The 21,638-nt window shown below is 44.4% G+C and overlaps 2 protein-coding genes across 4 annotated transcripts in view; one reads left to right on the top strand and one right to left on the bottom strand.

Annotated features, from left to right (window-relative positions):
• Lpin2 (lipin 2) overlaps nt 1–12,615 on the top strand; it is a 54,842-nt gene extending 42,227 nt beyond the window's left edge. For 2 of the 3 annotated variants that reach the window (XM_015482516.2, XM_048806489.1), the window contains 11 exons: nt 704–797; nt 1,219–1,288; nt 2,837–2,926; nt 3,856–3,938; nt 4,909–5,068; nt 5,393–5,541; nt 6,528–6,614; nt 7,332–7,484; nt 7,992–8,106; nt 8,738–8,841; nt 9,163–12,615. In XM_015482516.2, coding sequence (XP_015338002.1) covers nt 704–797; nt 1,219–1,288; nt 2,837–2,926; nt 3,856–3,938; nt 4,909–5,068; nt 5,393–5,541; nt 6,528–6,614; nt 7,332–7,484; nt 7,992–8,106; nt 8,738–8,841; nt 9,163–9,307 — 1,250 coding nt within the window. In that variant the 3' untranslated portion in view covers nt 9,308–12,615. The remainder of the gene's footprint in view (nt 1–703; nt 798–1,218; nt 1,289–2,836; nt 2,927–3,855; nt 3,939–4,908; nt 5,069–5,392; nt 5,542–6,527; nt 6,615–7,331; nt 7,485–7,991; nt 8,107–8,737; nt 8,842–9,162) is intronic. The other variant, XM_015482518.2, reaches the window with a different exon arrangement.
• A 3,758-nt stretch (nt 12,616–16,373) lies between these two features.
• Emilin2 (elastin microfibril interfacer 2) overlaps nt 16,374–21,638 on the bottom strand; it is a gene marked incomplete at its 5' end in the record, with an annotated part of 50,571 nt that continues 45,306 nt past the window's right edge. The window contains 4 exons of the mRNA XM_015482218.1: nt 16,374–17,435; nt 18,559–18,687; nt 19,423–19,455; nt 20,784–21,182. Coding sequence (XP_015337704.1) covers nt 17,098–17,435; nt 18,559–18,687; nt 19,423–19,455; nt 20,784–21,182 — 899 coding nt within the window. The remainder of the gene's footprint in view (nt 17,436–18,558; nt 18,688–19,422; nt 19,456–20,783; nt 21,183–21,638) is intronic.

The raw sequence follows: 21,638 nt of genomic DNA, 5'->3' as shown, positions 1-21,638 counted from the left end.
TAGTTTGGTAGAGTTTGTTATTGGAGGAGGCAGAAATGGCAAGTAAAAATAAATAATACACATATTACCTGGAGGAATAACCCACACAAGAAATTTCTGTCAGTCTGACTCTACTGGAGTGCAGATTTAGAAACAGGGTACAGAAATTCAAGGAAAAAATCTTCATCCATTCTGTAAAAATTTGGGATTTATTTATTGACAGATTCTGAGCCAAATTCTGAATATGTGATTTTTTTTCTTTTCTCAAGCATTTATAAAGATGTTTTGATTTTCTAGTATAGCATGTACTTAGAACTATAAAAATATTCCCCAATTGTGCAATTCCCTGTCTGTAAAGTTTTCCCTCTGATGAAAATGGAACTTAGTTTTTTAATAGTTTATTTGCTTATACTTGTCTTTCTTTCCTTCTCTCTCTATCCACATCTGTAATCATCTATTTTCCTAAAAGTCTTTCTCCTGGATTTTCTTTTTTTTTTTTTTTTTAAACTGGGGTAAGAGGGAGAGGATTAAAAAGAAACTATCTTTTCTTCTTAGCGAAAAAAAAAGTGACATTTTGCCTTTGATATTAAAAAAATTAGGTTTTTTTTTTTTTAAGGACTTACTTATTTTAGCCTACAATTCTTACAGTGCAAAGAGGATTGTGTAATTTCTTAATGGATTTATGCACTTTAACCAAATTGATAGTTATTATTTTATATTGCAGAAAAATTCATGGAGCATATCATTACTTATCACGAATTTGCAGAAAACCCTGGACTTATAGACAATCCTAATCTTGTAATTCGTATATATAACCGGTAAGTACTCTTGCTTTCTTGCTTTGAACATCATCATATGAGGTTTTTTTTTTTTAAATAAGTACTATTTTAACTGATACCATTTTTCTTGGTATAAAGTTTGTCATCTTATATAAACAAATCAATAGGCAATGACTTTGAAGTGAAAATTAAGCCTCAAATTTACTTGTAAATGAGGCATTGAAATACTGTTGTTCTGTTTCATAGATTTTACTGCTTCTCTGCTCATAGAAGTTTGGCTTAAAGCAAATATTTTTTATGTGAGAAAAATTTAGTTGATAATCTTTACTAAAAAGAATAAGCAGTTTGATATGTTATTTCTACTTCTCTGTACTCCTCTCTCCCTTACTCCCGTCCCAGCCTCCTTTGCTCCTCTCTCTTACTCTGTGTAATGGTTTTGCACAATTTTTGTTTCTGATAGTTACTATAACTGGGCTTTGGCTGCTCCTATGATCCTTAGCCTGCAAGTATTTCAGAAGAGTTTGCCTAAGGTGAGTGATCTACATTTGAGAACTTCTCCAACATTGATTACCAAAAATCTAATGAGAACAACTTTGAGGAGGAAAAGTTTATTTGGGACTCAGTTTCAGAGGTTCAATTCATGTTCAGCCAACTCCATTGCTTTGGGTCTGTGGTGAGGCTGAATATCATGGTGTAATGGTGTGATGGAGGAGTGCTGCTCTGCTCATTGGAGCAAGGAAGCAGAGAGACAGGAAAGGGCCAGGGACAGATCAAAGTCCAAAGGCAGGTACTCAGTGACCTATTTCCTTCAACCATGCCCCATGTGCCTACAGTTACCACAAGTACTCCATTTAAATTATTAATTCATCATATGGATTAATTTATTAATGAGCCTATAGCTCTCATAATCTGATCATTTCACTCTAAAAATTCCTGTTTTGCCTAATACATGAGCTAGAGCAGCATTAAAGATCCAAATTCTAACACTTATATTTCTGAACAGAAACAGTTCAAAGTTTTATTAATCTAACATAAAAGATCCACATTGCTATATGTGCCTACCAAAATTACCTTTTGCCCCAAATCTGGGAAATTACCTGAGCTGCACTTTTTTGTCATCGTAATTAGATATTTATGCCAGTTTCTGATTATATATTTGAAGTTCAGAGATCTGAGTTGGCAATGTAGCTTAGTGGTAGAATGCTTATCTAGTCTGTGGGAAGCCCTGGGTTTGATCCTATCACAGGGGGGAAATAAAAGTTTAGAGACTTTATTAATTGTAAATTAAATATGAAATGAATAGGAGGGGGAAAAATCTTCCCCTCATTAATACAGGAAGAAACAGCTTTCAGAAGAAGGGGAGGTGACCAGCTAAAGCATGACATCAGTTTGGTGTATAGTTGGGTCAGCTTGTGGCTGGGACACCTGTTAATTTAGAACCTCAAAATTTGTTTTTAATCTGTTCTCTATGAAGATATCATTAGCCTAGTCAGTCCTCATATCCTCATATGTTCCAAAGTTAATGAAAAAGAACTGCTGGCCTAAAGTCTTATATAGCTAGACCACCAGGCCTCCCACCACAAAGCCTGCTGCCACCAAAGTTGGACCTTTTTCATCTTTAAAGGGTATTAAAAACACTAGAGGGCTGGGGTTGTGGCTCAGCGGTAGAGCGCTCGCCTAGCACGCACAAGGCCCTGGGTTCAATCCTCAGTACCACGTAAAAGTAAGTAAATAAAATAAAGGTATTATGTTCAACTACAACTAAAAAATAAATATTTTAAAAAAAAACACAACACACACTAGAGGAGGGCTGGGATTGTAGCCCAGTGGTAGCGCGCTTGCCTCTCACATGTGTGAGGCACTGGGTTCGATCCTCAGCACTGCATAAAAATAAATAAAGGTATTGTGTCCATCCTCAACTTAAAAAATAAATAAATAAAAAATACTAGAGGAGTTTGGGAGGTATGGAGAACATCACTTACTTCCAGAAAAAGGCACTGTCTTGCAGGCCAATTTTATAAGTCGGGTGCTTTACAACCAACAGATTGACCAGGCTGACCTAAATTGATTATTTCCAGGCCACTGTTGAGTCCTGGGTTAAAGACAAGATGCCAAAGAAATCTGGCCGCTGGTGGTTTTGGCGGAAGAGAGAAAGCATGACTAAGCAGGTAATAGACCTAGTGGTAATCATTTCCATGGGCTGAGAAAAAGTGGATCATGTGTTCAAAAAACCTTTACCACATACAAGAAAGTACTCTTACATAGGTTCTTTTGCCATTTTTGAGCAGTTAATGCATGAATGTGCTGTGAGGTACTTTGCCTATGTTACCTACAGCCTTTGCTGCAGCTCAGCACCAGAGATGTTTGCATTGCCACTTTAAGGAAGCTTGGGCATAAAGAGGTGCTATTGTTAAATAAGGTCAAGGCACTGGTAAGGGATAGAGCCTGGGCTGACCTTGTATGGCTCCAGAGCCAAGGTCCACTTCCTGCATTAGTTTTCACATGTTACAAGCAAAAGGTTATTCTGCACAACTCCACATGCAAATAACCAGAATCGGCTCTTTTAACAAAAGCGTCAGAAGAATAGGTTTGTCCAGAGAACCACACTAAACAAGCAGTAGATCAAGTCTTTATTACCCCAAGTCTGATAAACAGGGTTCTGGGATTTTCAGCTGTTGTTCTTCAGATATCACAAGGATAGTTCTGCCTGAACCTAGTTCATGTCCACACCAACCACCTCTTCCTCATGTAGTGCTGAGCTATTTCTAATAGCCAGCTTCAGTCACTTCTGTTCTGCAGTCCGTGTGTGTCTGCCAGTGACCTAACAGCTAGTTTGGACCATTATATTTTGTTACTTGGCACCTTTTAAAATGCTTTTGGTTTTACTTCTGGCTCTCTAGAGACAGCTTTTTACGTGGCAGTACATGACTTCTGTCTCAGGTTTTTGTCCTTCAGCTCAAAGTAGAGAAAGTCTGTTTCTCTGTAGTGGGGTCGCAGATTCAGAAGGTTTATTTTTTCCTAGAGAGGGCTGCTGATTAATTTTGGCTTGTTCATAGGGAAAATATTTCACATTGCCATTATCATCTTTCTGTTTTAGCTGCCAGAGGCTAAGGAGGGAAAGTCCGAGGTGCCGCCAACCAGTGACCTACCATCAAGTACTGAAGAGCCAGCCAGTGCCAGGTGGGGTGCCCTCTTCTTCCTCTCACTCACAGCACTTGGGCTGCTCATTTGACCATTACCTAGGAATTGATTGTGGCAATTTTGTTTAATTTTTAGTCAGAAACATCTTTCTCTCTTAGATGAACATGACATCAAGTAGGTCATTAACATCACTCAGCAGATGACAACTGCTTTTCTGAAAAATATTATCGGCTTAGAGGAATAAATATATTCACTACTACTTCATAAATACCTTGCCTCTGTCACAGAGCCATGATATTATGTGCTGAGAAATATGGGACTTTAGAAGGAATTCTAGGCATTTTAAGAGGTGTTACCCTTGGTGACCTTGTTCTTCCTGCTTCCTATAGGCACCAAAGGGAGACATAAAAAAGTATCTGAAGGGTTGATTTGAATGTGTTGTCATTTCTTTTGGACATTTGAATTAGCTGACTCTGAGAAGAGTTGCTCACACTGTATCCTATTCTGATATTTTCCATCTGTTTACTTTCCTTGGTCCAGGTTCTCTCCTCAATCCCTTCTGTAACCCAGCAGTCTAAGTCTAGGAGTTTTATTTTACTCTTTACCCTCTTTGAATGAGTATATAAAATTTCTTACTACTATTTTTTTTAACCCAGGTTAAGCAGTGTCCAAAATGTATAATCCAGGACCAATCTTTTATTTGTTCCTTTTGAAACATACACATCTTTTACAACAGGAGTAGGTAGACCTGATAGCTTTTACTGGATATAGCAGAAAGTAACACGTGAAAGCCAGAATGTAACTGCATGCCAGTTATGAGAAGGAAGAGAAAGGTGGCCTTATCATTATCAATTAGTGATGTACATATTTCAGAGGTAAGAAACTGGGAAGATGGAAGAAGAAACAACTCTTGCTAACTCTAGAAAGGATTAAGGATATTTGTATTTTCTTGGTCCTACTGAAAAGCACTTATCAATAAAACTCCCCCTGCTGCCTCTTCCTTAACTAGTGTGATGTTAAATAGGCCAGCTGAGGATGACACATCCAGTGATGAGGGGTCACAAGAGCTTGAAGAATCCATCAAAGTGGACCCCATCCCCACAGAGACCATGAGCCACAGCAGCACAACTTCATATAAGAAGTCTCTCCGACTCTCCTCAGACCAGATAGTGAGTCTTTTGTGATATGTGCAAATTCAATAGGACTTATCTTAGTAACTGTTTAATTTGATGTGCTTCACTTCTGTTTACCTGGTTTTATGGGGTATTCGAGAAGTCCTTGGAAACCCAGAACACTACTCAAGCAGTGGCTTTCTTGGTCCATCTTGTGAGCATGCTAAGCTCTGGGCTGGGCTATGTTCTACACCAGACATTCTGCTTTGAGTTTGTTAGGATCCTGAAATGCCAGTTACTGCTTTATAGATTTTTAAACTGTTCCAAACTGAGTTTTCTACTGATTTTCTTTATTCTTGTGTTTTTTATTTTTTATAAAAGGCAAAATTGAAGCTCCATGATGGCCCCAATGATATTGTGTTTAGTATTACAACCCAGTATCAAGGTACCTGCCGTTGTGCGGGTACCATTTACCTGTGGAACTGGAATGACAAGATCATCATTTCTGATATCGATGGAACAATAACCAAGTAAGCCGAAGCCCATTGCAGGTAGCAGAGAGCAACCCTATGCCCAGGGAGGAACAGTTAATGTGCATGGGGGAGGGGGGTCCTTCACTTGGGACTCTCAGCCCTCAGCTCTAGTGGAGAGTTTTTTTAAGCCATATTTCCTAAGAGATCCTGAATGTAATCCACACATAATCATTTTATGGAGGGAGAATATGGGTGGAACCACACAAATGGAATGTCAAATATATAACTTTAGAAAGATGTAGTTATTTGGCCTTCAAACTCATACATTAAAAGAAAATAGCTGGGCCACGTGCTGTGGCACACACCTGTAATTCCAGCGGCTCAGGAGGCTGAGACAGGAGAATCACAAGTTCAAAGCCAGCTCAGCAACAGCAAGGTGCTTAGCAGCTCAGTGAGACCCTCTCTCTAAATAAAATACAAAATAGGGCTGGGGATGTGGCTCAGTGGCCGAGTGCCCCTGAGTTCAGTTCCTGGTACCCACCCCCACAAGAAAAAAGAAAATAGCCATGTGTGGTGGTGCAACCCCATAGTCCCAGCAGCTTAGAAGGCTGAGGTAGGAGGATTGCAAGTTCAGAGCCAGCCATAACAACTTAGCAAAGCCCTAAGCAACTTAGAGAAACCCTGTCTTAAAAATAAAAAGGGTTGGGGATGTGGCTCAATGGTTAAACACTCCCCTGGGTTCAACCCCTGGTACCAATAATTAAATAAAACTGTAGATTAAGGAGGAGAAAAAGGATTTGTGCTTGTAAATTATCTCTGAAAATGAACATCTGGCTCTCGTGTGACCCCACTTTTAGAAGCACCGCATGATTTTGGAGGGTCTGCCTAGCAAATATAGTAAATCAGCTTTATAGAGTATCCTCCTCCCTGCTCCACTAGCCAGGGTTTATTAGCTGCTGATCAAAGAGAAAATGAGATGGAAAATTCTTGGCTTTCATATGTTGCATTCCTGATACCTTTTTCTGTTAATACTCTCTTTTCAGGTCTGATGCTTTGGGGCAGATTCTCCCACAACTAGGTAAAGACTGGACTCATCAGGGTATAGCAAAGCTCTATCATTCCATTAATGAGTAAGTTTCTCTTCGCATGTGTCATCCAAGTCTAATGAGATAGAAGTTTGCTTTGCTCAAGAACTATATAAAAATAGCATAAATCATCAGTCCACAATAAATCATGTTATGGTCCAGGCATTTCTGCTCTGCCACCATTCATGGCGCTTGAGCTGTGTGTGCCTGGCACCAACTTACAGGTATTATCTCAGCTAATTCTCACAATGCTGTGCGTTTTGGGGACCACCTATATATATCATCATAACTATAATTATTTTTTACCTAGAATATGAAATTATGAATGTCAGTTACCATGTGTAACTTTGCTTCTTACAGAATGATTTGCATCCTACAAGTTGTCCTTATAAACAAAATTCTTTGTGTCTTTCCCTTACAGCAGATACTTTAAAGATAGTGGAAGATTTTTGTCCATTCTCTGTTTGGCTCTCGTGGACTAGATGCTCTTTGTGTATTACATCAGTACTTTTAAATTCAGCATAATCTGTGGTCACATATTAGCATAATCTGTACTCATATATCTCCATTATTCCCTTGGTGTTTTCCATGGAAAGGTGAAATCATTACAGTTCTAACTAGTTTCTTGCTAAATTCAAAAACCTGATTTTCATAGTATATAAGAATTTTATTTGAATCTGTTAAAATAATAATAGTTTTTTTTTTTTTCCTTTTGCCAAAATACCTGGACTACAAAGGATGTGTTTTTGTTTTTATTTTCAGGAATGGCTACAAGTTTCTGTACTGTTCTGCTCGTGCCATTGGCATGGCTGACATGACCCGTGGCTACTTGCACTGGGTCAATGACAAGGGCACAATCTTGCCCCGGGGTCCTCTGATGTTGTCCCCCAGCAGCTTGTTCTCTGCTTTCCACAGGTACCTCTCCAACAAGAATTCTGGGTTTCCCTGTGTGCATGTGGGCAGGGACTCAGAAGAGTATGTGTGAGAACAGATATTGGGCTCTTAGAGGTTGTCAGTCTGTTTCAGAGCTTCTGCATTTCTGTTCTTTGGCTGCCTCAAAGTGTTCTGACTCATAGTCTCTGTCAAATATTGTAATGAAAAGTTTTCTTCAACCCTAAACTCCATCAGATTTTTTTTTAATCGTAAGATTTGACTGGCAAAAGAGGAAAAAGAAGTGTACCAGTTACATAGGGTTAAACAAGTGGGGGTCTTGGGGGTGGTGTCGTAGCTCAGTGGAAGAGCGCTTACTGGGTTCGATTCTCACTACCACATATAAATAAATAAAATAAAGGTCCATTGACAACTAAAAATATATTTTAAAAAAGAAAAAGTGAGGATTTTGTGAGCATTAAAATCTTTTCAGGAACACACGTTAGGGAAAACTGCCATTTTCAGTTTGGTGATTGTATTTTTTGTTCTTAGGGAAGTAATAGAAAAGAAACCAGAGAAGTTCAAGATTGAATGTCTCAATGATATTAAGAACCTGTTTGCCCCATCCAAGCAGCCCTTCTATGCTGCCTTTGGAAACCGTCCAAACGTAAGTGTCTCTGGACCCAGATTCTGACATAGGCTAAATTCAGATCATTTACGTTGTCATAATTATCAACCCATTTTTGTAAGCAGAATGAAATGTTTGTTCTGTTCAGTATTTTCACTGGATCTATTCCACCTTTCCATGGCAACTGAGGAGGTCCTATAGGGACTTATAGATCTGTCCTAGAATTGTATACAGGATACTCTTTGTTTCTGCAACTTCAATTCCATTTCCCCAGGCAGCTCTGCCTCTTGTCCTTCATGGTTTTAAGCCATGTCCTTGTATCTACCCCAGAACCACAGTGTAAACTCTCCACCCTTTATTAATACTTCCCTGACCTGTCTCCTATCCTTTGGGGCCACCACATCTCAGATGTACCGAAGGTGTTACTTCTGAATTTATCTTATACTCTAAGGCCTTGCTTCTCCTTGACTGCCCAAGTTTGCTTGATTCCCTCTACACCCTCAGGTGGCACCACACACTAGCTTGAGTTTGTCTAAAGCTCAATTTCAGAGGCAAAATTATACTGCCCCGCACCACATGTTTCTGTAGAGTCTTCTATTCATGCAGTGTTTCTGACTCACAGTAACCAGTGAAGCTTTTCCTGATGTCTTCTCCGGGTTTTCTTCTGCAGGATGTTTATGCTTACACACAAGTTGGAGTTCCAGACTGTAGAATATTCACCGTGAATCCTAAGGGTGAATTAATCCAAGAAAGGACCAAAGGAAACAAATCATCGTAAGTGCATTCCTAATTCTCAGCCAGCACCATACAGCAACAGTTGCAGCTGGAAATAGATAATAACTGAAATTAGACCTATCTTGGAGGATCAGAGAGCTGTTCCTTCTCTGGGTGTTTTCTCCTCTAGAATAGCTGTTTAAGTGATTCTTGACTACCCAGATATGTAAGAGGAAGTCTGTGCCCTGGGATGGGACTGAGACCTGTCTCTGAACCTGCCTATGTGAAGAATCTGAATAAGCAGCTTTACAGCCCATGCACTGTGCCTTATCTTGATTTTGAAGTAACAATCTGCATCTCTTCCCCAATCCCTTCTCCTAGGTATCATAGGCTGAGTGAGCTTGTGGAGCATGTGTTCCCACTTCTCGATAAAGAACAGAATTCTGCCTTTTTGTGCCCAGAGTTCAGCTCCTTCTGCTACTGGCGAGACCCAATCCCTCATGTGGACCTGGATGACCTGGCCTGAAGTGGCACCTGTGGCAGGGGTAATGGGGAGGTGTAGTCACTCTCCTCACAGCAAGGAAGGTGACCTATCCTGTGGACAAGGATCCAGGGCTGACAGTGGGGCACCTTCTTTCTAGAGCAGGGACAGGGCCCCTGGAGCTGGCACGACCACCCTCCTTCACCTTCCTAGGCTACTGCTCAGCCCTCGGAAGGAGAAGAGAGGGGCTCAGCCTGAGTTAAAGCCCTTGTGCTCTGTCACACATGGGCCTTCACACGTGCTTCCTGCGGAGTTGTATACTGGGCACTCCTTCAATTTTCATTAACTTAAAAGGAAGAAAACAGAAGTTAAAGAACGGACCAAAACGTTACACAAAGTAAAGTGTTAACAATTTCTACTGAGCAGTTGAGATTGTCTCTCTATAACCAGGGCTTTCTTCAGAGGGTCCGGTCCATTGAACTGCCACAGATCCAGTTGTGATGCTGGCTAAAACTATCTGTGCACATCTTTCCGCTGGGTTCCTCCATTTCTGCACACTGAAACAGAATAGCTGCTCGCTGTGCCAAGTTGGGTGGGCCCCCAGGGCTTATGCACCAGAGCCACTGAACCCATACCCACCAACATGAACTTCTGGGGAGAAAATCCCCTTGGATAATCAGTTTCTTATCTGTGACTACTCTATGGTGAGAGGCCTTTAAGTTATTTCTTAGACATAGCTGAAGAATAGATTTATATTTGATGTCTGGAATAATAGTGGGATTTTGAGTTTCAAAACAAAGAACACCAACACAAAAATGCAAGTACACAGTTGCAGTAGGTCCTGGGGATAGCCCTTTTCTCTGTCCTTGTGCCTGTTGCCTGGCTTAGATGGGGCTTTAGGTATCTTGCTTTGGGACAGGATTTCTAAAATTCCATGCTTCAAATTAGTCAGGGAAGCACAATGAAGCTTGTGTAAAGGCCACTGGCCAGTAGTTTTGGCTTTGTCATCACAACCCTATGTTAAATTCTATAGAAACCATGTGAGAAAGGGGTCTTGGAGCTCCTGTTGAGCAATCAGCCCTTCAGCAGCGACCCCAGACCAACTCCTCTGGCAGCTGGGGCACTTATGTGGTTGGCAAGTGCAGAGACTACCCTTTGAGATCCCATGGGGACAGAGAGGTACTCATGCATTTGCACTAAAATATACATGGCAGCTGCATGGACTGGCTTGGTTGTAATGAGCTCGTATCACATGTGGGAATAGAGAGCAGCAGGGAAGGATTGTGTGCCAGAAGCCCCTCTGGTGTTGGTGATCAGCTGGGTGTTGACAGTCACTGTTAACATCGAGAGAACTGTTCAGGGCTTTCAGGGGACTTGAAATGGCCCCAGGGCAGAGCCCTCCATTGAGGAAGATGCAGGAAGCAGTGGTTCCTGAGCTGAGGGGAAGCTGCAGATGCTTTTAGGTAGTTTCATTTCCAACTCCTGTGTGTCCCTGTCATCTTCTTGGGGAACTTCTCTTGTTTTAGTTTGCTTTACCCAGAATAATACTGATCTAGAGTTGGAGAAACGGGTGATTATTTTTCCAGATTGGAGAGTTGAAAGGCCCTGACTGATTGCAGCCTTTTTTCCCTAGTGCTATTGGGTATGGAGGCACTGTTGAAACCCCTTGAACACAGTTCTCAGTGGCAAACTCTGGAGGCACATATTCCTAGAGAAGAGATGACACAGGCTTTCTCCAGTGCAAAACCTCCCCCTTAAATAGTGCTAAGGACTAATTGTCTAATGAGTTTATTTATATATAGTAAATAGGAGAACTAGGTTATGTTTATATGAAGTTCTGCGCAGTTAGTGAATTAAGATTTTAGTAAAATATTCATGCAGTTTTCTTATTTCCATAGATGCCACCAGTGTGTCCTTTCAACTGCCTTTGATTTAGAGGAAGAATGAGAGCTTTATGTGCTTAATCTGCGCTTAGTAGGACTTCTTTGCATATGTGTGGTACAGAAAATCTTAATATGCATCCTCTTTTTAGGTTGTCCTTCACAATTTTTGACTAGTTTTTCTTGACAAGCTCTTCTCCTTGGATATACAGGCCTTCTGAGAGCATCCAGCCTAGTATCTGGATCTCCCAGGCTGTGTTGAGGGTGGCTGGTTCTTCTGTCTCAGTGTCCACTAGCCCTAGACTTTGTTGCTGCAGATTGATCCAGTGGGTACATAGGCTAATGACCGTGAGTCTTTTTCCTTGTTTAAAGGAGTCCCTTTTGCTGAAAGTAGATGATTACTATTGCTGTAATGTTAAGAAAATATTAAGTTTGTGCTGAACATCCATTGCCATTTGGTACAAATGACATTTGTTCTTTCTGTGAAAGAGAGATGCCCTTGAGTGTGTTTGCACACAATCTCTTAGGATGGCGAGTTGAAGCATCAACCTCACGCTGGCTCAGTGACAAGCAACGTCACAAGGACAGCTGTAGGGAGATTGGGCTCTTCTAAGTCATTCTTGTCAGTTGCTCCATTGGTGACATGACCCCTTTCCCTCTTCCCATTTCAGTCTAACTTTAGTGTTTGCTCTGATATCATGTGTTAAAGCGTGTACTGCTGTGGAAGTTAATGTCTGCTCTCCGTCAGGCTCTGCGAGGTACATGTGTGGACTTGGAGCATGCACACTTAGCGCCATAGTCAGTAATGGTTCACTGTGTTCAAACACATCTACATAGAGTTTTCATTTGGAAAAAGAAACCTACTAGTTTGATGTCCTAAAACAAAAGCTGCTAAAAATCATGGGGAAACCAACTGAGGAGGAAAGGTGACTAAGTGACTGAAACGTGCTTCTGCCCTGAACAGCCCACTTGACCGTGGGCCTGCACACAGCCCTTCTCTAGTTGCTTTGAAGGTGAAGCAAGGCCTTTGAGAGAAGAAATGGTTAGAAAAAACATTAAGCACTTTCTCTTTTTGCAAGTTGGTGAAAACGGATTCATCCAGGGAGCTTTATCTTTTCAAGTATCATATTCACTCTGGGAAACCATGTTTTAGAGCATGCTGGGTTTTATTTAAAACTGGTTAAAATAAATGTTATTTCCAGGTGGAAAATGACTTTTGGTTTGGTTTGAGGGTAAGAAAGGGAGGGGAAACTGCTCTTTAATTTAATAATTACGTTCAGCCAATGATGAAGTATTTGATTATTAGACAGAAATATCACTAATAAGTTTTCAGTTGTCTGAAATTAATTGTAAACATCAATACAGTACTCTTTAGTTATGGTAAAGACATCTTAAGATGAATGGCTCATATTTTGGTGCAGTGTTTGATGTTCAAAACAAAATGTTACAACAATAAACAAACATAAACTCTGAGTGCATTTGACTCTTTCTTTCAAGGGACAGTTAAATCATATTCTCTATACTTTTGCCAGAAATTGATAATTTCCATAAATTAGCATTTTGATCTTTTCTGACACTTAGACGATGCGTCTATGTGCTTATTTTTAAAACCTGATTCCAGAAGTGAAGCTACACTCATAGGAACTAACCTCTCTTGCTTTGTAGGTTCTGCCAGGAAGTGATTCATTTATACATATGTAATTTCTCTTGTAGTCTGGCTGGTGGACATATCAGCCCTTTAGAGTCCCCTAGGAGTTCTACTCAGTCCTGAACACCCCACCTTTCATTAAACCCTTCCTCAGGATTTGCCACTTAGCAGTCCTGATGTTTTCATTAGATCAGGGGGAGTCAAAGTGATCTTTGACCAAAAGCCCACATCCCACAGATTAAATCCTTTTCATCCTCTCAGATTGCTGCAGGGCAGCACATGTTGGATCACGGGTCTCTCCATCAGTGAGCTTTCAATTATCAAAAAACTTGGTATTTAATTCCTCTTTACTATGATAAGAGGGCAGGGTGACAGGAACTATGAGTCTTTAGGGTATACTTTGGGACTGAAAATGAAGAACTCAGAGACTGCAGCATCTCAGATTATAATGAGTACAGAAATCTCCTAAGAGCTTGTTAAAGTGCAACAGGTTTGAGGGTACCGGAGAGTCTGCATTTCTGGTTAGCTCCCAAGCTAACAAGTTGAGCTTTATTGCTGGTCTGGAGATGTCATTTTACTCAGCAAGGGTTAAATCAGCCTTAGTATTTTACAGATAAAGAAGCTGAGGCCCACAGAAACTAATAGTTACTCCTTTGTAGGCATTCATTATATCATTTTGTGCTACTGTTGCTTTGTAAGAGCCTGTTAGCAGTTGGATGTCAGGTGCAGGCTGCATCTACCTGAAGCTGAAAATGTGGGCAGTCCAGTAGCAGAGCTGCAGTACTGATTTCTTCGTGGCACCATGAGGATGATTTGAAGAGCTACACAGTGTGACTGTTACACCAGTTAATTTCTTGTCGTTATTGCATTTTCCCAGGCCTCTTGAATTCTTCTTGGAATTCCACAGGACTTCTTGGGCAATAATTAGACCACTTGAATGCATGACCCTGTGCACCATATGTGCCTAGACTTTGATTTGGGTCAAATGCTAGTGCATTGAGCAAGGTAGCCAACTATTCTGAATTACAAAGGTAGAGTGGATTAGTAATCTGTTAAATATGTTCCCTAATATCAGGAGAGGGAGCATTTTTTAGTACAGGAAATCTTATTTCACACAAAGCTAACAAACTCAGGGAATTGATTATTTCTGAGCTGGTACAGATTCTGAGCAGCACTGTCACCCTTCTTGAAGGAGACAAGTAATTAGTCATCCTTCATGAAAAATGATGCATGGGGGGTTACTTCCTAACCTTTGAGGGTGAGATTGGAGAAAGCATCCCTGTCATCTCTTCCTGTCAGTGACAGAACTCAGGTCAGGGACCAAAGAACTGGTATATTGGCATGTTTTGTAATTACTGATTTCCAGGTGGCAAAAACTTAAGTTAAAAAACAAAACAAAACAAAAAAAACACATTACTAGAAGGCCAGGGAGTTCAAGGATAGAGCACTTGCCTAGCATGTATAAGGTACTGGGTTCTGTTCTTTCCCCAGCAAAAAAAAAAAAAACAGACACACATTCACACTCCAGGTCCCTTAAGTAAGGGGTCAGCGGACAGCCTTCCCTAAGCTTAGAGGCCCAGCTCAATTGCGGTTCTGTCACATCCTACACCCAGTGGAGTTTGCATGTGTCCTTTTTTCCTTCCCATCTTAGGAAGGCATAAGAAAAACATGAATGTTTAGAAAATGGATATGGGCAAAGCCATTTTCAGATCTACAGGTATGGACTTAGTCATGTCTCTGACCACAGATACCCCTATCAAACTGCAAATAATTTGTGGGAAACTATTTAAAATATGGTAGTCATTGGGAAAGCTAAGTAATGTTGCTAATGTAGAAATAATTTCAAATACAAAGTCCATTGATTTGCATTCTTTAATGAGGCCATTTGGTAGTGTTCCGTGAGGGGGGAAAGTGTTTCAGTTAAGACTTGAGTACCTGGACCTTTTTCTCTGTAACAACTCTGATTTCAGAAGTTATAACCTCAGCTGGGGGTGTCATGGCACACATTCCTAGTCCCAGCCAATCGGGAGGCTGATTGGGAGAGTGGCTTGTGCCCAGGAATTCAGAACCAACTTGGACGGCATAGCAAAAACCCCTTAAAAATTTTTCATAAGTCATAACCACCTTAGGTTTGATTAAGCCCTAGGATTTGGTTTGTACCTCTCATGCACAGCTTCAAGGGTATTGACTTCTTGAAGGGCCATGCTCTGAAACTGCCCTACCCGCCACCACAGCCTTTGAGCTCTCTTGACCCTGTTGTTTTCCATCTGTATGAAAAGACAGGCTCTTCCCTTATAATCTTGTTGTTACATGTGGCAGGGTCTAGCTTTCATCTCATTTTATCTTGAAATAAATGCAGGCTCCTGCTATAATTATGCTGCTTTGCCTGTCTTGGATGCACAGAGCTGAAATGCATGTATTTTGGTAAATGAGTCAAGTTGCACTGAGGATGACTAAGTTGTGTGTGATGCACTAGAAGCAGCCTGTGGAAGAGTAGACAATGCAGTTGTTACCTACCTTCTTTCTGGTTCCTGCTTTTCCATTGAGTGTTTGTCTCCTTTGGCACTGAAGTCTTTAGAAGGGGAGTGTGAGGAAAGAGGGTGTAAGCATGTGTGCCAACTGGGTTTTCCTGAAAACACTCCACTGCTTTGGTTTTTTTTTTTTTTTCCATGAGTCATTTCTAGGATAGCCAAGGATACACTGACAGCTGCTTTTAGCCAATTCACCAGCTGCAGAAACAGGGGAGAGAACGGCCATTCTTCCTCCCTTTCCTGGACAGAGGTCTGAATTATAGTCAGCAGCAAACCTTGAGTGCTTGTTCACTTCTCCCCAGCTGCAGTAGGGGATGAGTGCACTGAAGTGTGCAGTGGCCACCCTGTAATTTTCTTTGCAAACAGGCCTTGAAACACAAGGCATTTTTATAGCTCAAGAGCCTCTTCTGCCAGCTCAGTGCAGGCCAAGGACACTAAAGCTCTTGTTTCTCTCGTGTGCACCTTCCCCTGGCTTACTTGACTGACAAACACATCTTCCCAACCTGGTTAGCGGAATCCACACTGTGCTAAAGGGTCTGGTGTGCCTACAGGTTTCTGGGGCGCTAGTCAAGTATTACTGTGCCTGGGCCTAGAACAGTGTGTGCTTACTTTGGGAAGATGCCCACCTTCTCAGATGATCTCAGCTTTCAGAAGTGATCAGTTTTGTGTTGAGCCTCTTGTTGCTTAGGAACCTTAAAGAGTTCATAAGCTATGTCTTGCCAGTGATCTGTGCAGTGAAGCAATGAGGATTTGGTCTCAGCCTGGGACCAAATCTGCTGATTATATGTGAGTTTCCAGTCTTCCGTGGAAGAGCCCTTCTTTAGCTGTGGGATCATGGCGAACCCAGACTTCCAAGCACAGCTAGTCTGCCTTTACAAGCCAAAGATAAAACCCAGGCATACAGCCTGGTTGCTCATAGATAAGTTTTATAGTAGAGACTAATTTATGCAAGATCATTCTACAGCAATTAAAAAAAAAAAAGTCAATTGCCTTTCAGTTTGCTTTTTAGCAGTAACTCCCAATCCGTAGGGCACCAGACTTAGAGAAGTAACTCAAAGTGGTTTTACATATTTATTGACACTCCCTGTCTTTGCACTTCAGTTGTACATGTCATCTAAGGAGCCCAACAAGTTTCATAAACAGTGTGTGGCACATCCCCTTTTGCAGTGGGGCCAGGGCCCAGTAAGCAGGGATGAGTCCCAGGCCATGGCAGCTAGCCAGGTAGGGAACAACCCAAACTGAACTCTGGGTCCCTGTACGGGGTGGCATGGGCCACGTTAGCACTTCAGTGTTTAAACTTTTCTCCCGCGTGTAGTTTACGGAGGAGGAGACTGCTGGCTACCCACCACCACCACCGCGCCCCCCCACCTTCAGCCAGCTGCCGTTCCTCTCTAGCAGCAAGGCACCACCCCGCGGCCCCGCCCTCTGGGAAGCAGTGTAAACCTCCACAGGTAGCACCAGGTGTGTTCCCCAGGAACCTTGACGCGGAGCTGGAGGCTGGGAAGATGCAAGAGGGGAGCCGGATTGCAGGCAAGGGGGCTTTCCAAGTCTTCCAGTTGTCCAGTTAGAGTGACAGAAAAATAGGTGAACTCCTCACTACCTGTCTGCAAACTCTTAAGGTGTGGTGGCCCAACAGCGAGGTAAGTCCTTTATCTTAGGGGCAGGTGGAAGGATGTATGCAGAAAACTCTAGATCAGTGCTCCAGTTACATACATAAACTGAATATATTAAAGCTTCAGAGTTTTTACAACTATCTCTCCCCTCTCCCTGGCCACCCTAGAGGTGGGAAAGGAAAGGATATAAGAAAACCCCACTAAAGGTGGAGTACATTTCATCAAAGTCTGTATGGGCCAACCTGCCCCCAGTCACCACCACATTGACACCGTCTCCGGCCTTCAAGTGCACAACAAGGTGGAAGGCCCCTGGGCCGCCGCAAGTGTGCACAGCCCCTGGGGGTCGGTGGTACTCCAGGAATTCTCTCTTGTACCCGGCTGTGTGCAGCTGGGCCACACTGGCATTGGAGACTGAGAGGACGGCTTCCACGTAGGCATCCCGCTCAGGGGTGAGAGTAGCTGTGATCAGGTAGCGCCCATCGTAAGGAGCTGTGAAGATCCCTAGGGGGAGGAAGGCAGACAGGTGAGCTCATGTGACTCCTTCAAGGCGTGTGATGCTGCTGCACAGTCTCCCATGAACTGATCAGAAACTTAAAAAAGCCTGGGGTACCTGGAGTTCTGTTTCTCCAAGTTCTGCAGGGGGCTTCTATGCCCTCACAACAGGGGATTCGCTGAATGGTGACCAGGTGGGCCAGTGTGAGGACAGTGGCTAAAAATTACCAAAAGGCAATCAAGTCCCTCTCCAATAGCTTACAAGCAGTGCCCCTCAGGAGCACCACGTCCACATCAAATAACTACTGCCAGTGGCACCAAGGCTGGTTGGAAAAGGACCACAACCTCACGCCACCTGCCCTGTGGGCTCTTCCCTGGCCTGGTTGGCTCAGGCATGCCAGGAAACCATGCTTCTCTTGGGATTGCCCAGTGGTCCAGACAGGCAAGCAAACCTGGGTGGACAGTGGTGGGCTGATGAGAAAGGCCCTTCCCTTCATACAGAGGAAAAGGAGATCCCCACGCAGGGTCCCATGGAGGAAAGGAAGGCGGATGGCGCTGTCAGGAAGCCTGGGGGGAGCTCCATCCCCACTATCCTCACAGGGTTCCCCAAAATAACCCAGGGCTGAGGGCATGGGGACAATGCAGGCACTGCAGACAGACTCCGAAGTATACATTTTTAAGTAATTCTGTTTACAGTATGAGACCCAAATGCCAGAATCCTCCCCTTCTGGAGAGAACACAGCCCCATTCTTAGCTCTGTTCATCATAAACAAGATTCTGGAGGAAGCCTATTGCTTGCCAAGTTCCAGGGGGGTTAGAGTGACTGTCAGATGTGGAGAAAGAGTGGTGCTCCGTGGCCACTAGAGGACAGCTGGGAGGGAACTGGTCACAGTGCAATAGGCCAGGGCTGTCAGAGCGTTCTTAAGTACCATACAAAAATGAATGACCCTTCAGTGATGAGGGGCCAGCATGCTGACCTCATGACTAGAGAACGTGGCTGCTCACTCGCCTCCCACAGTCCTGGGCAGAGCCGCACATGCCCAGGGTGAACTCCCTGACCCCACAGGAGTGGGAGCACCCCACCTGCACTGGGGTAACAGGAGGCAGCACCACATTCCCTGCAAGTACTCACCAGTTTGGGGGTTATAAACATCCCCGTCATTTACCAGCACCTTGTTGAAGAGGACAACGCCACTGTCACTGGGGAAAGGCTTCTGGGTAAGCCCAGCAGAAAAAGACACCAGAGCAGGCCCTGGAACCCCTGCTGGGGGAGAGGGGATGTCAACACAATGGCAGTTTCCAGGGAGGGGGTCTATCTGGAGCAGGGACAGGTGTCAGGGCCAGAAAATCAGGCCTATGTCCCAGGACCATTTTATTCATCTGAAAGTGGCAAAGTACCCAAGTGGCAGAAGGTCACCCTCATCTGTGATCAGCAGTCAGCTAAGGAAGCCTGGGATTGGACTGGCTCTGGTTAGAAGGATGAGAGAGAGACTGTGTGTGTGTGTGTGTGTGTTTATACACGCGCGCATGTGTGCAAGACAGGTAGACTATGACCATGAGAGTGACTAACTGCATGTGTGAGGAAGACAGGTATACGCATATGTAAAACTGCTTACAAGCTAGGGGCAGGTTCTGGGTGCATAAAAAGAATCATTTAGGGAGCTAGTTACTTATATTAATGAGCCCATAAAGCCTGGGCCCCCAGGAAGCTCATCAGGACCACCCAGGGCACGGGCCCACCCAGTGATCCCCTTGGGAAACTGAGCTGGGATAATGTAGGGTGGAAAATTCCTTGTGTTGGACCTGCCTTCGAGCCTCTCTGAAGGGTTCGGTCCACTGCAGTCAGCAGGGGCCTGCCCTGCTGCTGTGGGTGTGCAAGGGCCGGGCCCTAAGCTCCGCTCATGCTAACAGCCCAGGGAGGAAGCAGGAGTACAGAGCAGTGTAGAGGCTACAGAGGACCATCCTTTTTTTCTGCCCTGTCTCTGAGCAGACGTACCTGGGGAGGCTACAGGAGGTGACTTGGGGTATCCTGAAACACAAGAGAAAGGAATGTCAAGACCTGAAACAGTAACTCATTTTGCTGAGTCCCTTTTTCCTCCCTGCCAACGTGTTCTACTTGATTCTCTATTACTAATGAAACAGACACAGCAAGGAAATCTATCCTGAGAGCTGCCCTCTCAGATCTGGAAGCACATTTGCACACTCCTGGCCCTGCTTCCTCACCAGCCTGCCTAGCCCTAGACAGGCCAGAGGGCCCTGAGAGCAAGCCAGCTGCAGGAATCCAAAGAGAAAGGTGGGGCACTGGGGCCTTGGGGTCAGACCAGGGAGGCCTTCAACTGGACTGACTGCGTGGACAGTTGGGCAGGGGCCTGCAGACATGGATGGATTAAAAAACAGCCCAGCAGAATATAGTCACCCATGACACACGGAACTAATGGAAGACCAACATCTTAGAAAAGGCAAAAGCTACACTCCTAGGTGTAGCTCAGGAGGCTGAGAAGGAACGGGGAAAAGGAGAGCTAGGGAGAGACTCAGCAGTGACCCAGGCAGCCACCATGTTTCGCTGGTCATGTGTGCACTAGGCCGTCACTAACAGGGACCAACCCCAACTCTGACCATGATCAGGTGCCCCTGAAGGTCAGCCTGGTCCCAGAGGGGACCAGGAATGTCTATGGAAGCCGACATCATCTGCCCCCTCTGTTTCCTCACCTGTAACAGCCCCCAGGAGGGCTGGGGGCTGGAGACCTGGCACTGGGGAAGGAGCCCAGAATGCTCACTCCTTTTTTCTTCGTGCCTTAACTCTGACTACACCATCACCAAGACAGTAACAGCAGTGACACGACACGTGTGGCACGCTCCGCAGCCAAGTCCTTTGCTCTTTCATTCTCACCCTAATCCCCTGAGATTCTGTTGCCATCCTCCCTTGGCATTGAAGGAACTAAATTTTAGGGACACTGAATGCCAGGTCCCAGGACTGTGGCGAGGCTGCCTCCCACTCTGCTGTGCCCCTAATGGTCTTTGCCCCGAGCAGGCTCACTAAACTTGGTTTCTGGAGACCTCTCCTGCTGGGAAGCCCAGTGAGCTGCCCCTGTGGAACAGACTGTCCAACCCCTGAGATGATGACATTTCTAAGTATAATTTTCTTTGCTGTCCCTGGAGTGTCCCAGCCAACATTAGTTAGATTAGCATAAATCACCCCCCTCTGGTCCTTGACATTATTGCAAGCTTCTTTCTGAACCTGTCCCGCTAAATCTGGGACCCTAAACCCACTTGGGGTCAGGTAGCACACCCACCCCTGTACCCCAAGGCTCAGGTGATCTGCAGCCGTCCCCTGTGCCTTCTCTGTGATAGGCTCACCTGGTGCTCCTGCGTAGCCTTCTGCGCTGGGGATGGCCTCCTGTCCCGTCTGGCCATCCACACCCTGGGGCAGGCCCCTTCCTGACACACCCATCCTCCCCGGAGGCCCGGCCTCTCCAGTCTCCATTAGGACCCCGGTGGAGCCAGGCAAGAAAGGCAGCCCTGTCCAGCCAGGTCGAGCTGGTGGGGGCAGTGGCTCTTCTGGGGGCCACAGCTGCAGGGGTCTCTTGGGCAGCACTGGCCGTTGGCCTGTGTGCAGTCGTCTTGCGGGGTCCTCCGGTGATGGCCGTGTTGGCTTGGGCTGTGGCAGTTCAGTGGGGGCTTCCGACGGCAAGGGCCTTGCAGGCACCTGTGGGGCCTTTGGGGCCAGGGGCTGGGGCGTTTCTGAGGGCTCCTCCGCTGAGCATTAAGAGAAAGAAACACAGGGTTAAAAAATCTCCAAGTCATTGCTGGTCTCAGGTCTGTGAGGGACTTTGCTTAGTCTCCAACACAAGCTAGTCTCAGGAGCATCAGCCACGTGGCTAGAGCATTGTCCCCACCAGGACACCCAAGAACAGCACCACAGCTTGGGGCAGTTTGCCTCACATCTGAAGAAGCTATGGTTAAGCTGCCTTCAGGTCACCCTAAGAAGCCAGCTGGGACCCTCTGCCCAACACAAAAGGATTTCCGCCTCTCCTGTGCAGACAGAGGCACTCTCCAAAATGGCATCCTGCTTGTTCGTTTAGGTAAACGAACAGATTTCACTCCATGCTTATGCCATGAGGTATCACAGGTTACAAATTAAAGGAACCTGAAGCCACTGGCCACCTTAGTCTCCAACACAAGCTAGTCTCAGGGTCAGCTGATTGTTGAGGA

The sequence above is a fragment of the Marmota marmota genome, unplaced genomic scaffold (assembly GCF_001458135.2).
Source record: "Marmota marmota marmota unplaced genomic scaffold, marMar, whole genome shotgun sequence".
Lineage (NCBI taxonomy): Eukaryota > Metazoa > Chordata > Mammalia > Rodentia > Sciuridae > Marmota > Marmota marmota.
Note: the sequence above shows the minus strand (reverse complement) of the source record. Positions and strands in the feature narration are given on the sequence as shown.